General features: G+C 39.4%; 1 protein-coding gene across 4 annotated transcripts in view; it reads left to right on the top strand.

Annotated features, from left to right (window-relative positions):
* ABCB11 (ATP binding cassette subfamily B member 11) overlaps positions 1–20385 on the top strand; it is an 84196-nt gene that overhangs the window by 49414 nt on the left and 14397 nt on the right. For all 4 annotated transcript variants that reach the window (XM_086370828.1, XM_086370836.1, XM_086370847.1 and 1 more), the window contains 6 exons: positions 727–829; positions 8165–8329; positions 14605–14709; positions 14797–14958; positions 18150–18353; positions 20085–20326. In XM_086370828.1, coding sequence (XP_086226954.1) covers positions 727–829; positions 8165–8329; positions 14605–14709; positions 14797–14958; positions 18150–18353; positions 20085–20326 — 981 coding nt within the window. The remainder of the gene's footprint in view (positions 1–726; positions 830–8164; positions 8330–14604; positions 14710–14796; positions 14959–18149; positions 18354–20084; positions 20327–20385) is intronic.

Here is a 20385-nt window from a genome sequence, read left to right as displayed (position 1 = left end):
ACACAGTCGGACACGACTGAAGTGATTTAGCAGCAGCTTAGCAGCTATAGCACTTATCACATTCTTCCTTATATTAGGTTGGTTACATGCGTTGTTCTTCTATAAAACTTTAAGTGCCTTAAGGGAGAAGTCTGTAATTGTCCAGTCTTTGTGTCCCCTCACAGCACCTAACTTTGATCTGTATGTTGTAGGCGCACAATCATCTTTTGTTGAATGAATCAGTGAACACATCAAGCTAAATTATATTTCAATAATATATTTGTTAATTAAATCCATCCCTAAAGGCAGTACATAGTCTGGAGACATTTCCACTAGGGTCCCTGTTTCCTCCTACTAGTCTATTTGTGTCCAGGTAGAATTATGCTAAAGCAAACATCAGGGAAAGAGAGAAAGAGAGATACCAAAACTCATCCTACAGTCCTGAGGGAGGTAATAGTGACGGGCCATTGCCATTAGAGCAATAGCAGAACCATGTGGGTTTGGGATGGAGTTGAGTCTTGGACGCTTTTTTTCTTGGTGGACTAGTGAAACGACTTCGCCCCCTCTCCTCCTCCCTCTGTGTGTGTACTCTGAATCAGGGTTTAGCTCGGCACCATGGCAACCAGACTGAACGTTGTGTCAAACCCACTCAGGAAGTGCCTGCACCTGACAGGTGATGTAGACTCGGAACCAATTGAGTCCTGTTCCACAAGCCACAGACTAATCCATCTTTCTTTTTACTTACAGAGCTTCCATCCGACAACGCTCCAAGTCTCAGCTTTCTTACCTGGGTCATGAATCGTCACTAGCACTTGTAGATCATAAGTCTACTCATGAACAAGACAGAAAGGTCAGACGCCAATGGCTCATGCGGGGATGGAAGAAGTCTCTCCTGGAGACTATCGTATGCCCTTTAAGCTTAGAATCTGAGTTTTCAAGGCCTTTATCTAGTAATGTTTCACTGCTGCTGCCGCTAAGTCGCTTCAGTCGTGTCCAACTCTGTGCGACCCCATAGACAGCAGCCCACCAGACTCCTCCGTCCATGGGATTTTCCAGGCAAGAGTACTGGACTGGGGTGCCATTGCCTTCTCCTATGTTTCACTAAGTCAAACTAAATGAGAGGCTCCATTAAGACGTGAACGAAACTCTAAATTTTATATCATGTTTTACATAATATTTTAAGAGAAGCATAAATAATAAAATATTTTAAGAATACATGGTAACTAAGATGAAGTATTAAAAGTTCACTGATAATTCTTATGTGAGCCATTCTAATAAACACAATTACATGTACTTAGCAGACTATTTGATTATGTAGGAATCCCTTTCAAGCTCTTAAGACTATCTGAAAACCTGTCTTTGTAAAACTTTAAATCTCCTTCTTAAATAATTATAATTATAAAGTGTTTAATACAAGTTACTGCAAATTTTAAATTAATGGGGACTGATTAGGTTTTACAGACATTTGTTTACTTAATACAATTTTATAATAATTGTTTTAGGGTACATTTGAAATGAACACTATTAATTTTAACACTATTCAAAGCAACATAAAAATGAAATAGGAGAAGAATCAACACATATAGCAATATTCAACTTTATTCATCAGGATGTCCACTGCTGCAGTGGGCACAGTCTAACTTTCACATAAGGTGACCATCCCTCCTACTCAGAGCCTTTCTTAATCACTGAACTTTATTCTTCAGCCCTGATCCTCTCATTTTCAATCCCCCATTAGTCTTCATTTCAGTCTTTTCATGGCAATTTTCTTATTGAGGCTTATTTCAGATCATGTTGTCTTATCCTGTTACTAAATTACAAGCTTCTTAAAGTTAGTAACTGTTATTTGTGTTTGTATCAACTTGGGCATCTTGCTTTGCCTGGAAACTCCTTTATCTGGTTACCATTAGCCTACCAGGCTCCTCAGTCCATGGGATTTTCCAGGCAAGAGTACTGGAGTGGGGTGCCATTTCCTTCTCCAGGGGATCTTCCCGATCCAGGGATTGAACCCAGATCTCCCACATTGTAGGCAGATGCTTTACTGTCTGAGCCACCAGGGAAGTTCTGGTTACCATGAGACCTAGCAAACATTTCTGTTTATTTGACACATGTAAACCTAGAACCAACCAAATCCTGTTCCAATCTGCTCATAATCTACAGACTCTTTCATCTTTCTGTTTAGTTACAGAGCTGCACATGGTGGGACATCAAGCGATTTTTAAAACTAGGATGAAAAATTAACTTTTTATAGTAAAATAATGTCCAAACCGTAAGATTTATCAAAGAAAACGAGTCAGAGAATATTTTAATTACAAGCACATCCATTATGCATGATGTAATTTCAAATTATGTTTAAAACATTTCAGTATGAGAATCCTTTTGGGGAGTAATTATAAACACCGATTCACAATGCCAAATTTGGAATAAAGTACTACGTATGATTTTATGACTATGATGGAAGGATTATTAAGGCTCTCTTTTGGTTTTAAGATATTAATAATAAATAGCATTCTTAATTATCTAATATTGTTATTGTTGTAGTTGTTCAGTTGCTAATTGGTATTCGACTCTGAATAGATAGTGTTCTCAGTATCTAATATAGCTGGTTTAAATAAACTTCGTAGAGGAACACTTTGTCTCAGGAACAGCAGGGTGGATCCAAGGACAGAAAATGTTCAGCAAGCGTGGTTGCTTACTGCATCTTGCCATTAAGGACTCAGCACCTCTTCTCATTCTAGAAATAGTTTGTTCATTTATATCTGTGGTACTGCCACCCATAAGTACAAGAGGCATTATACAAGGAGTTTAATAAGCTTCAAGGAAGAAAGAACGAAACACTACATTGACATTTCAAACATGACAGCACCAATTATATTCAATTTTTGCATTTTTATTTTTTTCCCTAGTTTCTGGGAAAATATTTGACAACACAAACAAGAGAGTTAGGAAGGAAAAGAAAATCCAATTTTGTTATTGTTGAAGCTGGTAGATGGCTCAGCACTGTTGGAGAGAACAATCAGATTTCCTGAAGATCTGAAGATCAGGTTCCCAGACTGCTGATGCAGGGAAAACTCAGAAGGGAGTTATTTAAATAAAAGGAAATGTAAATCAAATACAGAGAGTAGTTCCAGAGAAAACAAAACTACTCCCTAAGTATTCTACTCATCAGCATTGCCAACTAGAATATAATAAATAATTAAATGGAAACCAAGAATCTGCCTGCAATGAAGGAGACCCAGGTTCAGTTCCTGGGTGGGGGAACTATCTCTTGGAGAAGGGAATGGCAACCCACTCCAACACTCCGCCTAGAAAATCCATGGACAGAAGAGCCTGGTGGGCTACAGTCTATGGGGTTGCAAAGAGTTGGTCATGACAGAGCATCTGAGCAGAGAGAGTGTAATTTTAAATAGACAACACTTTGATTTCTTTCTTTAGTTAAGGAAGGAAAAGGAAAAAAGTGACAGAGAGCCAATGTGAAAAAAGTGACAGAGAGCCAATGTGATTCTGTTAAAGGTAGAAGTGGAACAGGCCTTGTGCTTATATTAATACTGCTCATTTTATGACAATTATCTTAGAACTTTTTTGATTTAAAAATTAAATATTTTAAAAAAGGAAACAGCAGAATCAGCACTGATAGAATTTAATATAAGGACTTCCTGTTCAGAGTAAATTTTAAAGTATTTTCGATATTTAGGTTATTCTAATCCCAAGTAAATTTTAAAGTATTTTGATAGTTAACTAAATTATTTAAGATAAAACACTGGTAAAAAAAATTTTTTTTCATATTTTGATGAACAAGCTCTAACCTGACCGTCTGTTGTTTGGGACATGTTCTGTTTTGTGTGGCAAGGCAAAAAGATTTACTTCTGTAAAGGCGTTATCTCCACCTTGTGGTCTCTTTGGGTTTTGACTCTGAAAACTTGAGATGGTTTCAAAAGTCTGTGCTTCCAAAGTGTAAGTGGGGTGTCTGACCCAACATTTCATAGTTAGCTGGTGACAGAGCCAAGACTGTAGCCTGTTTTTTCTTGGTCTCCAAGCTATACTCTTGGCTTTCATAAATCAGATCACAGTTATAATGCTAATAAAATTGAGATTAGGATTAGCGGAAAACTGTAGGCTAAAGCTTCCAGTTTCTAAAGAGTCTTCTTCCTCTTTTAGAGGAACTAAAAAGTAGAATATGTATGAGATTGTGTCAAGGTCAAATATTAAAAACCCATCACTTCATCACAGCTAACTTATAGTAGGGTTTAGGCATTGGTTAGGAGATAGGACAGGGTTTCCCAGGTGGCTCAGTGGTAAAGAATCCACCTGCCAATGCAGGCGATGTGAGTTCAGTCCCTGGGTTGGGAAGATCCCCAGGAGAAGTAAATGACAACCCACTCAAAAAATCTGGAAAATCTCATGGGCAGAGGAGCCTGGTGGGCAAGGTCCATTGGGTTGCAAAGAGGTGGACACGACTGAGTGACTGAGCATGCACACGCATAGGAGATAGGACAGAAGATCTATAAAAGTGACTGCTAGTATTTGATCATTTGGAAAGTCCCTGTTTCTTGGTCATAGTTACCATTTCCCATCATCATATCTTAAAGTTGTCATCAAGGCAGGAGACTGCCTATGGGTTGGCATGAAGAAATCGATGTAACAAAGTATAGAAATCTGGACATGAGATTTAAGTAGGAAGCTATATTTTTACCTGAGCTACACAGGATATGGATGGAAGGAAGCTGGGAAAAGCCCTTTGTTTAGCACTGAACCATCTACCTTGTAAGTAAGTGAACAGTATTTTTTAAATAAATGTTTTTTTTTTACATTTATGCACCAGGAGCATAAAAGCTTCATTCATTCTTTCATCCAATAAACATTGATTATACACCTAACAAGTGCCAGATATTGACTTAGGGATGCAAAGATGAGTAAGAGCACTGTCCTTCTTCCTTCCCTGGAGCTGCTGGCAGGAGACTTCTTTACGTATGATAAATAAGTGAGCACTGTGCAACTTATCATTGACACAATAGAGGAAGGAACTGCAGTGAGAAAGCGGATATAAACTTTTATAATTTTGTCCATCTGTGAGTTACTGGTTTGCTGTGAATTTATTATATCTATGTATATATACTTATCTTTGTGTATGTATATACACACACACACACACACACACACATACCTATATTTTAGGGCTTCCCTGATAGGTCAGCTGGTGAAGAATCAGCCTGCAATGCAGGAGACCCCAGTTTGATTCCTGGGTTGGGAAGATCTGCTGGAGAACGGATAGGCTACCCACTCCAGTTTTCTTGGGTTTCCCTTGTGGCTCAGCTGGTAAAGAATCCGCCTGTAATGCAGAAGACCTGGATTTGATCCCTGGGTTGGGAAGATCCCCTAGAGAAAGGAATAGTTACCCACTCTAGTATTCTGGCCTGGAGAACTCCATTGACTGTATAGTCCATGGGGTTGCAAAGAGTCGGACACGACTGAGCGACTTTCACTGTAATACATATCTTTAGCCTTTTAGCTTTTTTTAGATGAGTTAATTTGTCTTTGTCTTTGCAAAATCCCAGAGGAAAAAACCCTTCTGTACATAATGACTTCCATTTTCTTTTGTTTTTATACCACTTTTAGTTCAGTTCAGTTGCTCAGTCATGTCCAACTCTTTGCAACCCTATGAACTGCAGCACGCCAGGCCTCCCTGTCCATCACCAACTCCCGGAGTTTATTCAAACTCATGTCCATTGAGTCAGTGATGCCATCCAACCATCTCATCCTCTGTCACCCTCTTCTCCTCCTGCCTTCAATCTTTCCCAGCATCAGGATCTTTTCAAATGAGTCAGCTCTTCGCATCAGGTGGTCAAAGTACTGGAGTTTCAGCTTCAACATCAGTCCTTCCAATGAATATTCAGAGTTGATTTCCTTTAAGATTGACTGGTTTGATCTCCTTGCAGTCCAAGGGACTTTCAAGAGTCTTTCTCCAACACCACAGTTTGAAAGCATCAATTTTTTGGTGCTTAGCCTTCTTTACAGCCCAACTCTCACATCCACACAGGGAAAAGGCTAACAGAGTTTTGCCAAGAGAATGCACTGGTCATAGGAAACACCCTTCTCCAAGAAGCTATCAAGTTAGCCTGACACAATTTTCTGGATTCTGGAGAATACATAAGAGCTGTGTCAGAGATGAAAGACTACTCAGAGCATGAGCAGGAGCCAGTGCACAGCATTTCCACTGACTCCCCGGCCTACCCCCACTTCTCAGCTGATGAAAGAGAAGTAGGTGATACCAGCAAAGGAAGGGGAAGAGGAATCCTAGGCTTGAGAAACCTGGTGTTTTTATAATGAGCAATAAGCCCTTTTCTTAGGATGGAAACACTATCCCCCTCCTCCAAGGCTATTTGCTATACCAACATTCTTGAGAAAACAGCCTCAACAAAGGTGGTCAGTGCCTCTTTTCACAAGATGTGCAGAAACATAAGAGAGCCATAGAGAACTTTGTCTATTTCTTTCCTTTTGAGGAGGAGAAGGCAACCGAGCCCCAGAGAGCCGAAGTGCTCAGTGATAGATTCCATCAGTGGCCACGTGGGGCTCATCCAAGAACCACATTCTTTCCACATGCCCGTTTCCCTCACGCTTTCACAGGCACCTTTCTTCCTCTCTGCATTGATTTCCTAGAGTTGAGTAAGACATCAGAGATGAAATCATTGAAGGATTTGCTGCATGAGTGTGTAGCAACTATTGAGGGCAGACCAAGAGAGAACCTGAAATGGAGGCATTGACAGATCCATCACCAAGCAAGCTCTCCCTCCATCCTATTTGGCTTGCAACTAGAATAAGGACACCAGGCTTTTATTTCAATTGAATTGGTAATGAAATCTTTGACTTTGGAAGCAAAAGGATAGTATCTGAAGTTCCTTACTGCTGTCTGTTCCTGATGGTCAGCTCCTTAAGGGGTAAATAACTGTGTGTTAATGAAATAGAACACTAACAGTTTTGTAGTCAATTTGCTGTAGACATTTTTAGTATATTTTAATAGAAAAAGTAAAAAAAAATCAATACAGATCTATATAATCCACCTAAAATCTTTTCTCAAACAAAGTGAACAATAAATTTAGCAAATTATTGAAGAATGGGCCTCACGACCAAGTACTGGAGAATATCATTAGCGAGGAAAAATGATTGTAAAAATGATGAAGTTCTGAATATAATTTTTGCCTTCAAGAGGTTAAAAATTTGCTAGCTCTGACACTTTAATGGCAATTAAAGAAATTGGAATGGGGAAATTTTAAAATAATTTGTACTCCTTGTAAAGAACATGAAGAATTTAGAAATCCAAATTGATTACCATTTACTTCTGGGCACTAATTAAAGAAAACCTTCACAGAAATATGCAATTGATAACCATTGTTACCAGTTAATACATTTTAAAAATTATTTTGTGTTGTTTAGATACACTGGCCTGCCTTGGGGCTTGAGGCAGTCACTAGACTTTGACATTTATAAAGGACATATTTTGAAAATTTCACAAATCCTTGAATGTGTAAATACCACTCACTGTAGCACAAAGGGTTGCAAAGAGTCAGACACGACTGAAGCGACATAGCACTCCACATACTCACTATAGCACAAAAATGTTTCTAAACTGGGAGTTATTTTTCTTATAGATCCAACTTATTTACCACTCCCCAAGTGTTAATACCTCTGCAATTGTGAAATGAGAACTACCAGCTCACCTTCAGATGAGCAGACACTCTAAAATCAGTCCCATCCAAGTCATAGCACGTGGTACTGTTTAGTCCCTAAATCGTGTCTGACTCTTCTGTGACCCCATGGACAGTAACAGCCCACAGGAGTCCTCTGTCCATGGGACTAGCCTAGCAAGAATACAGCAGTGGGTTGTCATTTCCTATTCGAGGGGTTCTTCTCGACCCAGGGGTTGAGCCTGTGTCTCCTGTGTCTCCTGCACTGGCAGGCAGATTCTTTACCACTGAGCTACCAGGGAAGCCCAAGTCATAGCATGGCGGCAAGCAGCTCAAAACCATCTCTCACAAGCTATCATATCACCCTGTCTTATAGGTCTTTGAGGTCACTCATAACCAATCAAACCATGACTCACATCTGTGATATGCCAAAGGGACAACTGTATAATAAAAGAGTGTATGCAAACATTTAAATAATTAATGTAACCTCCTCTCCCCTCAAGGACAAGAACATTCCTGTGGAAGAAGAAATTGAACCAGCCCCAGTGAGGAGGATTCTGAGACTCAATGCTCGAGAATGGCCCTACATGCTGGTAGGCTCTGTGGGTGCAGCTGTCAATGGGACGGTCACACCCATGTATGCCTTTTTATTCAGCCAGATTCTTGGGGTAAGCAAGCAGCTGGACCAGCTTTATTCTCCTCCTACCTTTTGTTTGTCTGGATATTGTCACTTTTGATAAGTTGGTTGTAATGTATTTAACTTTTTTTTAAGTTTTTTTTTTTGTTGTTGTTCTTTTAGTTCTTTTTCCCCTCCTCTCATCTCTAAAGAATTAAAAATATCTCAAGTCTCCATCAAACAGGAGGTGAGAAGACAAAGCTGAGACTCTCATTTGGGCTGGCAGCACACTCTGACAGTCATTGTGTCTGTAAAAAAAAAAAAGAAAGAAAAAGACTATGGCTGCAAACTTAGTGTCAAAAGAGGGCAGTTTACCCATATGCAAACCAAATAAGAATGCAAAGCAAGTTCTTTGAATGATATAAAAGGATTTGGGGGCCATTTCGATCTTGCTGATCAGCTGAGGTACAAAGTTTGATTTGTAATAGCAAGTCTTCATGCATGTTGTATAATACTCTGCTCTTCTGCTCATTGAACCATTGAAATGGGCAGTTGGGGGAGAAAACAGGAAAAGGAAGAGATAAGTAAAATAAGGCATGTACAAAGAATACACTTATTTCAGTTTTTCATCTCCTAGGAGTTTTTATATTCTCCATCTTATATTATTGCTATAAAAATAATAATATTGATGATAATAATAAGTACAAACATTAATTAGGCACTATATAAGAACTTTATAGGAGAAGGCAATGGCACCCCACTCCAGTACTCTTGCCTGGAAAATCCCATGGATGGAGGAGCCTGGAAGGCTGCAGTCCATGGGGTCGCTAAGGGTCAGACACGACTGAGTGACTTCCCTTTCACTTTTCACTTTCATGCGTTGGAGAAGGAAATGGCAACCCACTCCAGAATTCTTGCCTGGAGAATCCCAGGGACGGAGGAGCCTGGTGGGCTGCCGTCTATGGGGTTGCACAGAGTCGGACACAACTGAAGTGACTTAGCAGCAGCAAGAACTTTATATATAATAGTTCACTAAACTTTCCTATAACCAGCTGTGGTAGGTATTCTTATTGTTCCTATTTGACAAAGGAGCAAACTAAAGAACTTAGAGGAGTAAGTGATGGATCTGGGATTCAAATCCAGGCAGATTTGAGTGACTGCAGAGCTGAGTTCCAATAAAATCTTATCATTGCGAAGTCACTTCTCAAAATGTTGACATATTTTCTCAGTTGAAATTCACACACACATACACGAATCCTATGAGATCAACAAGGAGGAAAACCTAGAATCTTGGAGAACTTATGAACTTGTTTAAGGTGACACAGGGTCACAGAAGGTGGTGGGACCAGCCCTATACCCTGCTTTTCTGAAGCCTAACCTAAAGGATGTGTAAGAGTCCCAAGTTTCAGTTTTCCCCTCTATTTTCCTTTGACTTTTATGGTCTCTCTGGCAGAGATCCTGACCAGAAAATTGTCCCAGCAGTCACGAGTTATACAGAAAGACCAATAGAGTTCAAACTATAACACCTGCCCTCCAACAGCACCCACTTGGTTACTGATGGTGAGAATATTCTCTGTGACTCTTCTGGTCACAACCAGAAAATCCTAGCCTAAGCAATTGGGGTTTTCACCTAAGGACCAAAGGATCAGAGTAGCAGGATGAAATCCCAAATCTGTTCATCTTTGATGTTCCCACAGGGTTAAGTTTGCTAAGAGAATAAAGCTTTATTATTTTTCTTCTTTGATAAACACGGTTGTTTTTGTCTCTTAGCATAATTATCACAGATTCATCAGTGGGTTCATGATGGTTTCATCTCATAGGGTATAATTGAGTCAGATAATAGTCTGGTTTTAATTGTGCTATTGTCATTCTGACACATCTAAAGGGCACGATATTCACATTTGGTATTGAGACCATAGTTTGTAACAAGGACACAGCAAAAAAAAAGTGGGCATTAGGAGCCTGGTTGCTAATCTAGTGAAGCCTCAATGTACACGTAAGGCTTACTTTCTCTGGTTCACTTTCACTGGCTCTGTTTGACTTGGAACAGTAGCTTGGATGTAGCATGCAAGGGATTCCCAGATGGCACTAATGGTAAAGAATCTCCCTGCCAATGTAGGAGATGTAAGAGATGCGGGTTTGATCCCTGGGTTGGGAAGAACCCCTGGAGGAGGGCATGGCAACCCACTCCAGTATTCTTGCCAAGAGAATCCCATGGACAGAGGAGCCTGGCAGGCTCCATAGGGTCACAAAGGGTCAGACACGACTGAAGCGACTTAGCACGCAGCACACACCCATGCTGCGGAAAAGCATGAATGTTGGAATCAGCCAGCCTTGGATTTGCTGCCTTCTCTGCTCTGCACTGTTTGTGTGTGTTTAGGCAAGTGGCTTCTTCTTGATGAGTCTTAGTTTTTTTATCTGTAATATGGGACAAGAAAATCTACCTTACTGGGTTGTTTTAAGAATCCCAATTTTAAGGAAATCCTCATTTAAATTAAAGTAGATTAAGTAATACATTTGTATCTAGTAAATAGCAAGAATCTAATGAAATTTCATTTTCTCCCTAAACTCACCTTTACAAGATGGTATAGATGTGTGCGCAAACTATAGCTGCTCTAAAAACAGAGAAACCTATGGATGGGCAGCCCTTTGGGGTGCATTTCAGTAAGAATGTACAAAGGACTCATCCAGTAGAGTTTAGGGGTAAATATTACAGATAGATGATGCCCAATCTTGAATTTAGTGTTAGCCAAATATTCTTTTTTTTTTTTTAATACTGAGAAGATGGATATTACCCAGAACCAACAGAGTTGTGCCCAGAAAAAAAAAAAAAAAAACCATTGCACTGGAATCTGGAAAACAGGCATTTCCTTCAGAGTGCCTTGAAGAATTATGGATGGACGTTCGTAACATTGTATAGGAGGTGGTGATCAAGACTATCCCCAAGATAAGGAAATGCAAAAAGACAAAATGGTTATCTGAGGAGACCTTACAAATAGCTGAGAAAAGAAGAGAAGTGAAAAGCAAAGGAGAAAAAGAAAGATATACCCATCTGAATGCAGAGTTCCAAAGAATAGTAAGGAGAGAAAAGAAAGTCTTCCTCAGTGATCAATGCAAAGAAATAGAGGAAAACAGTAGTTTGGGAAAGACTAGAGATCTCTTCAAGAAAATTAGAGATACCAAGGGACTATTTCATGTAAAGATGGGCAAAATAAAGGACAGAAATGGTATGGACCTAACAAAAGCAGAAGAGATTAAGTAGAGATGGCAAGAATACACAGAAGAGCTATACAAAAAAGAGCTTCATGACCAAGATAACCACGATGGTGTGATTACTCACCAAGAGTCAGACGTACTAGAATTCGAAGTCAAGTGGGTCTTAGGAATCATCACTACGAACAAAGCTAGTGGAGGTGATGAAATTCTAGTTGAGCTATTTCAAATCATAAAAGATGATGCTGTGAAAGTGCTGTGCTCAATATGCCAGCAAATTTGGAAAACTCAGTGGCAACCGGACTGGAAAAGGTCAGTTTTCATTCCAATACCAAAGAAAGGCAATGCCAAAGAATGTTCAAACTATCACATAATGGCACTCATCTCACACGCTAGCAAAGTAATGCTCAAAATTCTCCAAGCCAGGCTACAACAGTATGTGGACCGTGAACTTCCAGATGGTCAAGCTGGATTTAGAAAAGGTAGAGAAACCAGACATCAAATTGCCAACATCTGTTGGATCATTGGAAAAGCAAGAGAGTTCCAGAAAAACATCTATTTCTGCTTTGTTGACTATGCCAAAGCCTTTGACTGTGTGGATCACAACAAATTGTGGGAAATTCTTCAAGAAATGGGAATACCAGACCACCTGACCTGCCTCCTGAGAAATCTGTATGCAGGTCAGGAAGCAACAGTTAGAACCAGATATGGAACAACGGACTGGTTCCAAATTGGGAAAGGAGTACGTCAAGGCTGTGTGTTGTCACCCTGCTTACTTAACTTAACGTGCAGAGTACATCATGTGAAATGCTGGACTGGAAGAAGCACAAGCTGAAATCAAGATTGCAAGAAGTATCAATAACCTCGGATATGCAGATGACACCACCCTTATGGCAAAAGCGAAGAAGAACTAAAGAGCCTCTTGATGAAAGTGAAAGAGGAGAGTGAAAAGCTGGCTTAAAACTCAACATTCAAAAATCTAAAAGCATGGCATCTGGTCCCATCACTTCATGGCAAACAGATGGGGAAACAATGGAAACAGTGAGAAACTATTTTTGGAGGCTCCAAAATCACTACAGATGGTGACTGCAGCCATGAAATTAAAAAACACTTGTTCCTTGGAAGTAAAGTTATGACCAACCTAGATAGCATATTAAAAAGCAGAGACATTACTTTGCCAACAAAGGTTCATCTAGTCAAAGCTATGGTTTTTCCAGTGGTCATGTATGGATGTGAGAGTTGGACTATAAAGAAGCCTGAGCGCTGAAGAATTGATGCTTTTGAACTATGATGCTGGAGAAGACTCTTGAGGGTCTCTTGGACTGCAAGGAGATCCAGCCAGTCCATCCTAAAGGAGATCAGTCCTAAATATTCATTGGAAGGACTGATGCCGAAGCTAAAATTCCAATACTTTGGCCACCTGATGCAAACAGCTGACTCATTTGAAAAGACCCTGATGCTGGGAAAGATTGAAGGTGGGAGGAGAAGGGGACGACAGAGGATGAGATGGTTGGATGGCATCACCAACTCAATTGACATGAGTTTGAACGAGCTCCGGGAGTTGGTGATGTACAGGGAAGCCTGGCATGCTGCAGTCCATGCGGTTGCAAAGAGTCAAACACGACTGAGCAACAGAACAGAACAGAACAGAGCAATAACCATCAGCTAAACAAACCTGGACAGAGGACTTGAGCTTGTGGGCTTTAGTTTCCCATCTGTAAAATAAAAGTTAAACTGGTTAATCTGTTGTGCTATAGTCCATGATTATAATAGAGAACCATAGGGAGGAATGAGAATTATGGCATCACAGTTTGGGGTTTGGGGGGATTTGTATAGTGTTTTCTAAAACCAAACTGAAATATAAGTTCTTTTATTTATAAACTGTAAAATAAACTTACAAGAGTTATTCCATGCTGGGATGAATGACTGTGGCATCTTCTGAACCCACTTCATTCATTAAGAATAAATGTATCTTTTATTACTAAGAGCTATAAAGGCCCCAGAAACTCTGTCCTGGAAACAATACATCTCATTAATTTAGAACACCTCCTCCCAAATTGAAATTTGTGATGATTTCAATGGGTTACTTCTGCTTTACAAAAAAGGGCTTGTTAATGGAGAAGTAAACATTGCTTTCAGGAGATTTATTTGGCATACAGCAGTCACTCCAATATTTATTGAATAAATGGTTTCCTTTGAGCAACTGCTTGCTGGCATTGTTCTAGTTGTTCAAATTAATGCAGAGCAATCAATAAAGATTTATTGTGCAGTTCTCTAATGAATAGTCTTTCTGAACTCTCATAGCTCCCTCACATAGTCTGAATTAGGAAGGTTTTGTTGTACCTAAAACCTACTGTAAGGCGATGTTATTAAGAGTATGCAGCTGTTCTTCACATTTTCTTATTGCAACAGCTTGGGCTGTTGTCAGTTACTTGAACATGTGCCTCTAAGTTCAGAATATACTTATGAATATAGTTTGCCACTTATTATAGACTGGAAAAAACCCACTCATAATTTCCATAGTTTTTTTTGAGGGGGATGTTTTCAACTTCGGATGATTTAGAGGCAGCAATTTCAGCCTCTGATGTATGAAAGCTTTTCTGTCCTAGGCCAATCCCAGTCAATGCCTTGATAGCTAGTTGCTTTGGTGTGGTGTATGCCAATTGCTTTTTTAATGATGCTATTATTTGTATATATATAAATACTATAAAACTAATACTAGGTGAGAATAATATTCTTAAATTCTCAAGTAACTTCCCCACTTCTTTCCTTTCTTCTTTTCTTTTCCCTTACCTTATTATGTAAAGAATTTGAAGCATTCATCATATTTTTCATCTGTATCAAAGAAAAGTCAATAAAATTGCCTACAGCAGGCAAAGAAGCAAGGTAAAAATTCTTTAAATCACAACTATTGGTTTGCATTCACCAGCCTTCCTTCTCCACAGATAAAGTACACATATTCATAGTTAACTTTGGTTTAATACTAGTATGTTTATAGTGAAGTTGTTTTTAACCCAATGCCTAAGAGAAATTTCTTTTAAACATATTTGAATTTATTTCTTTTGCTGTTGTTTGTAATAATAAAGTGACCTCCTTGCTTACTGTCTTGCAAAGACTTTTTCGATTCCTGATAAAGAAGAACAAAGATCACAGATCCATGGTGTGTGCCTGCTCTTTGTAGCAATAGGCTGTCTCTCTCTTTGCACTCAGTTTTTGCAGGTAAGGAATTTTGTTTTTCAGTAAGCAATTTAGCTATTTTCTGCCATTTCAAGTTAAAATATCACTAAACATTCCTTTATGTTTTAGGGATACGCTTTTGCCAAATCCGGGGAACTTCTGACAAAAAGGCTACGTAAATTGGGTTTCAGAGCAATGTTAGGGCAAGACATCGGCTGGTTCGATGACCTCAGAAATAGCCCCGGAGCCCTGACAACAAGGCTTGCTACAGATGCTTCCCAAGTTCAAGGGGTAAGCCATGGGGGAAACCAGGGATGTAGCAACTGGAGTAGACTTTCTTTCCTTTGCGTATTCTGATAATTACATACGTTGTTGTTGCTGTTCAGTCACTCAGTCATGTCTGAACTCTGTGACCCCATGGACAGCAGCACACCAGGCTTCCCTTTCCTTCACCATCTCCCAGAGCTTGCTCAAACTCATGTCTATTGAGTTGGTAATGCCATTCAACCAACTCGTCCTCTGTGGTCCCCTTCTCCTCCCACCTTCAATCTTTCCCAGCATCAGGGTCTTTTCAAATGAGTCAGCTGTTTGCATCAGATGGCCGAAGCACTGGAGTTTCAGCTTTAGCATCAGTCCTTCCAGTGAATATTCAGGACTGATTCCCCTTAGGATTGACTGGTTTGATCTCCTTGCAGTCCAAGGGACTCTGAAGAGTCTTCTCCAACACCACAGCTCAAAAGCATCAATTCTTCAGTGCTCAGCCTTCTATATAGTCCAACTCTCACATCCATATATGACTACTGGAAAAACCATAGCTTTGACTATACGAACCTTTGCTGGCAAAGTAATGTCTCTGTTTTTTTAATACACTGTCAAGATTTGTCATAGCTTTTCTTCCAAGGAGCAAGCATCTTTTAATTTCATGGCTGTAGTCACCATCTACAGTGATTTTGGAGCCCAAGAAAATAAAGTCTGTCACTGTTTCCAACATTTCCCTATCTATTTGCCAAGAAGTGATGGGACTGGATGCCATGATTTTAGTTTTTTGAATGTTGAGTTTTAAGCCAGCTTTTCCCCTCCTCTTTCACTTTCATCAAGAGGTTCTTTTAGAATTAGGTAGGTATTTCCTATGAAATGGGAACTCGTGGGACTAGGGTACCCCAGAGCCACATTTTCTCTCGTTTCCAAAGCTGACAAACAGCAGTGAGAACAAACCATCTCCTCGGCAGTGCCGAGAATCAGTGTTACAGCATGAATCAAAATCTGTCAGGGTTTCGGATTTCCTGCAAGTTTAGTAATTGAGAACTTTTCCAGGTCTCCTTTCTCAGATTATTTTTAGGCCCAGAGGCTCCGATTCCATGGGACCTAATAGCGCCCCCAAGAGGGCGTATGGATAAAAGCCTCTTCCACACGTGCTCAGGGTTATAAATTAGTTTTAGGAAAAGAGAAGTTGTTCTGAGCAGCCCAGGAAATCAAGGGAAAGATGGAAATGATCGCTATCTATAATCTTGACACATTCCAAAGCCTGTGTATCTGAATAATGGAGACTAAGCTGTGGTTTCTTAACCCCAGAACCTGTTGCCTTGTTCAGGAGACTTACCCACATGTAAAGGTGAGTCTACACCTTTATAAAATCAAGCATTTGGATTAAAGTGATGAGAGCTTGCCTCCCAACACCTCTACTCGCTTTCCATTATAAAAAGGCAAAGAGGGAAAAAGTCATGGATTGTCTGTGAGGCTCTTCCTGGAAGAAAAAACTTGCTGGATTGCCGATGCCTTACTGTATGTATATCTCAACTCCTACCAGTTCAACCAACAACATGGACAATGACATGGAGATTTTCAAAGGAGCATAGAATCCTTTTACTGAGAGGAAAGTCCCTGTAAATTTTTTCATGTTGATCATTCTAGGCTTTTTCTCTGGGGCTTCCCTAGTGGCTCAGACGATAAAGAATCTGCCTGGAATGCAGGAGACCCAGGTTTGATTCCTGGGTCAGAAAGATTCCCTGGAGAAGGGAATGGCTACCCACTGCAGTATCCTTGCTTGGAAAATTCCACGGACAGAGGAGACTGACAGGCTACAGGCCATGGGATTGCAAACAGTTGGACATGACTGAGTGACTAACACGTGTTTACATAGGTTTTTTCTGTGGAAATGTGTTTCTCACAGTCTTTGGGTTACACTCTGCATATTATTTTGTAATCTTTCTTTTTTTCTGTCAAGCAACCTGATGTGAGCATATTTTTGCCCTTATATATTCTTCTATGATAAATTTTTAATAACTACATAATTCATTATTTTTATATATCACAATTTCTTAAAGAATTTCCCATTTAGGTCTCCTCCTTGTAAGTAATGTATATCATTTTACATCAGGCTTGGCATATTCTTGATTATTTTTTTAGTTCTTAAAATATAATCATTGGATCAAAATGTATAATCATTTTGAAAGGTTTTAATATGCATTATCTTGCTGCTTAAAGAGTTTATACCAATTTTACTCTTATCATCTGACTTTTCTAGTATCTAGTTCACCTTATTCTTGACCTTAGACTAAATAAATAAGCCATAAGCTCATTTCTACTATTTTTACAACCTTCCATCTTCAAGGAGTTTTATAGGTTATTCATTATCACTAGAATTAATCTCTCACTGACTGCTCTAGCTCTGATACCCATGAAATGAGATTAGTCAATAGATGAGCTCCCAAGAAGCTGTGAATAAGATGTAATACTTTTATTAATCCAGTGTTCAAATGCTCTACGGGGGTCTCATTATGTAGAAGATTCTCCCTTTTTTAAACATAGAACTACTACTCTATGATCAGTGATTTCATTCCTAAGTATATATACCTGAAAGAATTGAAAGCAGGGACACAAACAAATCCTTGTACACCCATGCTCATGTCACCATTATTCATTATGGTCAAAGCTGAAAGCTACTCAAGTGTTTATCAACAGCAATGAATAAACAAAATATGGTATATACTCACTAAGGAATATTGTTCAGCTTTAAAATAAATAAAGTTCTGATACCTGCTCTAACATGGATGAACCTTGAAAATATTATGCTTTGTAAAGTCAGCTAGACATAGAGGGATAAATGTTGTATGGTTTCACTTGTATGTGGTGCCTAGAACTGACAAAGTCACAGAGACAGAAAATAGAATAGAGATTAACAGGAGCTGGAGAGAGGGAGGAAGGGGTGTTAATATTGATTGGGTATAGAGTTTTTGTTAGGGATGATGAAAAAACTTTGGGAATAGATATGGTGATGGTTACATGACATTGTGAAGGTATTTAATACCACTGGTTTATACTTTTAGGAATGGCTAAAATGATAAACATTATGTTTTATATATATTATATATTACAATTTTATCATAATAATTTAAACAATCTTTTTGTTAGAAAACAACCTTCTCATAATGTTTAATCAGACACTGCATATCTGAGATTGTTTGATTGCTTTTGGTTTGCAGGCTACTGGCTCTCAGATCGGGATGATGGTCAATGCCTTCACTAACATCGCTGTGGCTATGATCATTGCCTTCTTGTTTAGCTGGAAGCTAAGCCTGGTTATAGTGTGCTTCTTCCCTTTCTTGGCTTTATCGGGAGCCATACAGACCAGAATGTTGATGGGATTTGCCACTCATGACAAGGAGTCTCTGGAAGTAGCGGGACAGGTAATCTCCCACAATCACTGTTCAGGCTGCTTATGGCTGAGTGGCTGTCAAACTGTTAAGAAGGAGTAGCGCAAATAGGCCTAAGGAAGCTGTTAGCCTGCAATCACTCATGATTAGAAACTTCCCATTAGCCTTTTTCATATATGCCTCTGATGCTATGAGATTGAGCAGATGTGGAGAAATAGTGGGGCAAACACAGAGGTTACATGTTCAGTTTACTCCCAGACAGTTAGCTTTTCCCACATCCCAATTTGGCATAGTATCCTCCTTTGCAGGAGTGGATAGTTACCTTTATTGTCTGTTCTTCTTCTTCTTCTTTTTTTTTTTAAGCTTAATGGTTTCTCCTGGTCATACTACCAACATAGAAAGGAATTACCATCTTTTTGGCACACACTTTTAACTTTCACACTTCAGTGTCTGCTAGACTTGTGGCAAGTATCTTTCCCAAAGAGAACCATGAAATACATAGAGCTTAGATCCTGAATACACTTAGGCTGCAGCTATGCACTTTTAAGACTGTTCTAATTAAATCTGGTTATCAGAGATAAGTGAAGAGATGATGGCATAGACATTTATCAGGGACAAGAAATCATCCACACACACATATATACACCCTCCCCTTTTAATAAATTTACTATCAACTAAGGTTTGTCTCTTTGAAGAGGAAAAGTTAACATAGCCCAAGTAGGCAGAAGCCAGAAGAATTTTGTATGCCAATGGTAGAAAATAACCCACTTGCCTACCTTTTTTAGGATAGGACCCTAATTCAGAAATAGTAATTATTTACCCTAGAGTAGGGATTGAAACAAATACAAATTCATAGTATAGACTAAAAACTAAGCTTTATACTTAATTTTTCTTACGTAATATGTTGTCAGAATAATTTTTAAGAAATAGAATCTAATATTTTAAATTTATATTATGGAAACAATCTTCTGTTTCAGACACATCTAAAGAAACCATTTTGGACATTTCAAATGAATTCATAAAGAGAGCCTTCTGTACCATTTTTCTCCCTCTCCTCTCTTCCTCAACAATTAGAGGCAATGAAGCCATGTTCAGTTCAGTTCAGTTCAGTCACTCTGTCGTGTCCGACTCTTTGCAACCCCATGAACCATAGGACGCCAAGCCTCCCTGTCCATCACCAACTCCCGGAGTCCACCCAAACCCATGTCCATTGAGTCGGTGATGCCATCCAACTATCTCATCGTCTGTCGTCCCCTTCTCCTCCTGCCCTCAATCTTTCCCAGTGTCAGGGTCTTTTCAGATGAGTCAGCACTTCGCATCAGGTGGCCAAAGTATTGGAGTTTCAGCTTCAACATCAGTCCTTCCAATGAACACCCAAGACTGATCTGCTTTAGGATGGACTGGTTGGATCTCCTTGCAGTCCAAGGGACTCTCAAGAGTCTTCTCCAAAAGCACAGTTCAAAAGCATCAATTCTTCGACGCTCAGCTTTCTTTATAATCCAACTCTCACATCCGTACATGACTACTGGAAAAGCCATAGCCTTAACTAGACAGACCCTTGTTAATAGTGAGTAGAACTTGAACTGATAGGATGTCTCAGGGTCTAGTCAAGTTGATTTCCAGCAACTTCTTTTTGTTCCCAGAAGATGTGATGTGTATCGCCTTCTGCCATTTTCACTGGATCTAATCCATGTAACCAGTGAAGATGTCATGAAAGTAGTTACCTCTGCTCTTTTATTTCTAAAGCTCTTTTTCCTTCTTCAGATTACAAATGAAGCCCTCAGTAATATCCGTACTGTGGCTGGGATTGGAAAGGAGAGGCAGTTTATAGAAGCATTTGAGGCAGAACTGGAGAAGCCATACAAGACAGCCCTCCGAAAAGCGAATATTTACGGACTCTGCTTTGGTTTTTCCCAGTGCATCGTGTTTGTTGCTAATTCTGCTTCCTACAGATATGGAGGTTACTTAATTCCCAATGAAGGGCTCCATTTCAGCTATGTGTTCAGGTGAGGAATATCTGGCTAAAATCATAAAAGATCAACATTCAAGGGAGGAATAGTCTGAT

The sequence above is a fragment of the Bos grunniens genome, chromosome 2, assembly GCF_055505025.1.
Source record: "Bos grunniens cultivar Pamir isolate PY7600 chromosome 2, Bosgru_T2T1.0, whole genome shotgun sequence".
Lineage (NCBI taxonomy): Eukaryota > Metazoa > Chordata > Mammalia > Artiodactyla > Bovidae > Bos > Bos grunniens.
This window is presented reverse-complemented; position numbering and strand designations above follow the sequence as displayed.